The 4,592-nt window shown below is 40.0% G+C and overlaps 1 protein-coding gene across 1 annotated transcript; it reads left to right on the top strand.

The window, feature by feature from the left end:
* The first annotated feature begins 3,304 nt into the window (after positions 1–3,304).
* On the top strand, positions 3,305–3,787 carry LOC149179546 (uncharacterized). The gene has a single exon (XM_089413574.1). The coding sequence runs from the start codon at positions 3,305–3,307 to the stop codon at positions 3,785–3,787; it is 483 nt and encodes a 160-aa protein (XP_089269700.1).
* The last annotated feature ends 805 nt before the right edge of the window (positions 3,788–4,592 follow it).

The raw sequence follows: 4,592 nt of genomic DNA, 5'->3' as shown, positions 1-4,592 counted from the left end.
CGAGAAGGAGCCTAGGGAATTTCTGGTGCGAGTTGGAGAAGGAAGAAAGACCTAAGAAGTGTAATGAAAAAAAGGGAGAAATTCCTATTTTTTTGGAGACCTAATGCACTAGGAAATAGGAAACCTTGCGCAAGGATTTAGGAACTCGAATTTGCACATATTTCAAGGGGTCGGATCAACATTCTAGCAAGTGTTTCAAGACTAGTTTAAGGCGGGCAGAATCTTGTATTTTCTTATTGAAACAAGATGGTTGTAAGAGATCTATTTTTCATTCTTCTATCAATAATATTCTCAAGAAAGCGAGGGATTTCCCAGTTGGGTTCCCTAGAAAAATTGTGTTTTTCTATTGTGTGAATTACGCTTTTATTTTTGTTCCTATTCCACTACAATTTTGTAGAGAAATTATGTGTCTACGTGAAAAGGAAATTGTTTTCAGATTGTTCATATTAGCCGATTATAATTTCATTGATTTTCTACATGGTATCAGAGTTGTGAATAGAAATCAACTAGTACATAGTCTTCAAGCTTGCAAGATGGCAACTCACATAGGATTAGGATTGAGAGAACATAATAAACTGGATAGTGCCTCAAATTTTGGTGTTTGGAAGGTCCGGATATTGTTCTTGTTGGACGAGTTTGGGCTGAAGGAATTCGCTAAGAAAGTTGTCACAAAACCTTCATATCTAGATGAGCTAAGGTTTTTCCAAAGGAAGATGACCAAGACTAAGAGCATGATCATGGATGGACTTCGAGATCATGTAGGCCTTCATGTTACATGTAACGCCCCACCCCACATTTACCCACTTTCACAAGCTCTCTAAGGTAAACATGAGTTGAGTGCTACTATGACATGACTTGACCTCCAAGTTCCATTTATGGAAGTAGAGGCCACAAGTTGAAAGCTTACTGTCATCACTTAGGGACTACAAATCACTCAAGGGTCTGAGAACCACCCTAGGTGATCAATCCCTAAGTTGGAACTCTTTTTCACTAACCTAACTCCACAACTACACCCTTAGCACCTCATGCATGCAATTATGATGCCCCAACTACACCCACAAGTCAATCTCCCAGTGATTATGACCCAAAATCCCCTATTTTGTGCATGTGGTCGCGAGATCTATGCCATTGTTTCAGGCAAGCCTCCAAACCATTGCCCAAAATGGCCTGTAAGTTTCCAGAAACATAAATAAGGTGATAACAAAGCTAACCATTCAAAACTTGAACAATATCTTGACCAAAACATGCCTATTATATGATAGAAATTTTGCCAAACATATGATAAACATATAAGCTACATGTCATGAATGTATATCTAATCATAAACTTTTGAACTTCATCTGAGAATCACCAAGAAGGCTCAATGCCCTCTCAAGCTAGTTGCAACAACACTTGTTATCTCATGCATTCATCAACCATTCAATAACTTATCAAATCATGATCAAGAGCCATAGCTAGAGCGCATTATAAAACCGTGCATAGAACCAGAATAGGAACTATGACAAATCTGCCATAAAATCAACATAATAACAAGTACAAGTGCTCATAGATCACAAGGAAAATAGCTTGTATTAACATATGAAAATGCCAACCAAGTTAAGGACTTCCACGTACCACCCAACCATAGATTGGACTAAACCAAATCTTTCTTTCAGCCAATCACCCTCATGTCATATTCCAAGCATAAATGTGGAATCTCATGGGATAAACCAAGACATAGTCAAACATGGAAACCAGAGGTAAAACTACCTCCACCCTCAAGCTACCATGATGTCACCTAAATTACTCCCAAGATCACAAAACCAAACCAAACTCAGATGCCTCGGAATTCCTTCACCATACCTTAAGGAATTTTCCTATCTCCACCCATCTGTCAAGGGCTTCCCAAAGAAAAGCATCGCCAACCCCAACCCTTGGGATTTTCCTGAGACCACCTCACCCGATTCCAAAACCTTCTGGAAATCAAAAGCTCAACCAAGAATGAATCTCATCACACCATGGTTATCTTGGAAATGGCAAGGCGAGGCTGAAACCACTGTCAAACCAAGCAAAACCCATGTAAATGACATCAAATGAACCAAATAAATAATTGCATGTACCATGCATGTTCACATCCCAGCAAGGAAATCACACATGCAACCTTTTACCTACAAAATCGTCATGTTGAAGTTGTTGATCCAACCTCCCTCACTTTCCTTTGCTTTCCTTTGTCTTCCTTCTCCAAATCCAACTGAATGTTAGAGTACTTCAAGAATGTTCTAACAAGGCAGCTAGTGTGTGAGAGTGTAAGGAGTGAACCAAGACTGAACTGACAAAAGTTGTAATGACCGAAAGCTAAACCAAAAGCTGTGAAATGATTCTCTAATACCTTTTTATCATTGATGTCTCATTTTTCTTCATTTTCCTTCATTTTTTCTCTAATTTCTCTTGCATGCATATTTTTGTCTCTTCATCTCCCTTTTCTCCTATTTTCCTTATTTGTCATAGTTAAATGTCATTTTTTGTCTCTTTGCCTTTGCCAATTCCTTTATCAATTTCCATAGCCATTAATTAACCACAAGTGATGCCCACTACAATGTTTGTCCAACATTCAACTTGGAATACATGTCACATGACCTTGGTCTTATTATTTTTCCTTTAAAATCTTTTATTACTTGAAACTTTAATCCGAGGTTGTTACATTACAGGTAAAAATACAGCTAAGGAAAAGTGTGATGCCTTAGTCTAGCTCTATCAGAATCCTTCAAAGAACCAAAAGATGGTCCTCAAAGAGAAGTTGAGGACAATCAAGATGCAGAAGAGTCAGAATGTAACTGCCTATCTCACCAAAATTCAGGAAGTTCATGATGAGCTAACCGATGTTAGAGAGAAGCCCATGGACACAGAGCTAGTGTATGTTGCTCTGAATGGGTTTACCAAAGATTGGCATGTTTTCGTTCAAAGTATTACTAGACGAGATAAGTTTTCGGATTGGGAATTTCTATAAAGTGACTTCACTCAAGAGGAGCTAAGGCTCAGACTAGTTGAGACTTCTAGCAGCAGTGGCAAGGGTTCCAAGATTGAGAAGGAGGAGGAGAATCTTGCACTTACAGGTAAAGCCAAAGGCAAGAAATGCAAAGGGAAGGGTGAGAACAGTGGGAAGAATGATATAAGCAAGATCAAGTGCTACCATGTTTTGGGGCACTATGCTTCAAAGTGTCCTAATAGGAAGAAGATGGGGTCGAATACATAGCATGTAGTTTCATCAGTTGACGTAGATGATTTTTCCTCTCAGTTTGAGAAAGAATTCTCAGTAATAACTTGCATGGCAAGCTCAGTAGGGAGCAGTACATCGTATATTGATTCAAGAGCCCCTTTCCATATGATTGGGAACAAGGAGTATTTCAGCCAGCTGGATGAGAAGGATATGCAGGTGAATATCAAGCTTGGAGATAATGGCAAGTATGCTACCAAAGGAATTGTTATTGTCAGCTTTGAGAGAGAGTCAATTAATTCTCTTCATCTCAAATATGTTCTCTATGTTTCAAGGCCTAAGAAGAACCTGGTTTTAGTAGCTATCCTTGAGGATAAAGGATATGATGTCACCTTTGGCAAAGGCAAGGCTTACCTCAAGCATCTAACTTCAGAGATAGTGAAGCATATCGCTGTGAGGGTGAAGAATCTCTACAAGTTGCAGGTAGAGGTCGATGCAGCGTTGAGCAGCAAGGCAGGATGTGCAGATGTTGGTGAAATTTGGCACAGACGCATGGGACACTTGCATCATGGGGCACTAAAGATTCTTCAGTAGACTGCCATGGGATTACCAGCAGGTTGCCTTGACAAGAGTGGATTGTGCAAGGGGTGCACGCATGGAAAGTATGCCAAGTCTTCTTTCCATGGACAGGACAACAAAGCCAAAGGTATTTTAGTGCATTCGAAGGTGTACGGGCCCTTTCTTCTCCATCACTGATGAGACACGGGTATTATGTTACTTTCATTGATGATTTTTCTCGGAAAACTTGGATTTATTTTATGAAAAAGAAAGATGAGGTCTTAGATAAGTTCATGGAGTTTAAGGCCTTGGTAGAGAAGGAGACAGAGAAGAAAAGCAAGGCAGTGAGAAGTGACAATGGTAGAGAATATATCTCCAATGATTTCAAGGAGTTTTGTGCAAAGCAAGGTATTAGGAGAGAGTTGATAGCACCTCATAACCCTCAGCAGAATGGGGTGGCTGAAAGGAAGAACAATAGTATTGTTGGAACGGCTAGGGACATGTTGCATGATCAAGGACTGTCTATGTTCTTATGGGCAAAAGCATGCAACACTATAGTATTTCTGCAGAACAAGAGTCCACACAAGGTGCTTGGATGAGTTACACCAGAGGAGGCTTTCACAGGCAAGAAGCCTGATGTTTCACACTTACGGATCTTTGGCACAAAGGTCTACTATCATGTGTCCAAGGATAGTATGAAGAAGACGAAACCCACAACAGAAAAGGGGATTTCCATAGGAGATAATGAGACAGATCAAGCATACAGGGTGTATCTTCCAAGACTTGGGAAGACGGTTCTCAGGCGAGATGTGAGATTCCAGGAGGATCAGGCTCTGAGAGT

Source organism: Pinus tabuliformis, chromosome 3_2 (genome assembly GCF_031772625.1).
Source record: "Pinus tabuliformis cultivar Carrire ecotype Pingquan chromosome 3_2, CPIR1, whole genome shotgun sequence".
Taxonomy (NCBI): domain Eukaryota; kingdom Viridiplantae; phylum Streptophyta; class Pinopsida; order Pinales; family Pinaceae; genus Pinus; species Pinus tabuliformis.
Note: the sequence above shows the minus strand (reverse complement) of the source record. Positions and strands in the feature narration are given on the sequence as shown.

Excerpts from the sequence above, each read along its gene's own strand:
- LOC149179546 (XM_089413574.1), top strand. The coding sequence starts at position 3,305 with ATGGCAAGCTCAGTAGGGAGCAGTACATCGTATATTGATTCAAGAGCC.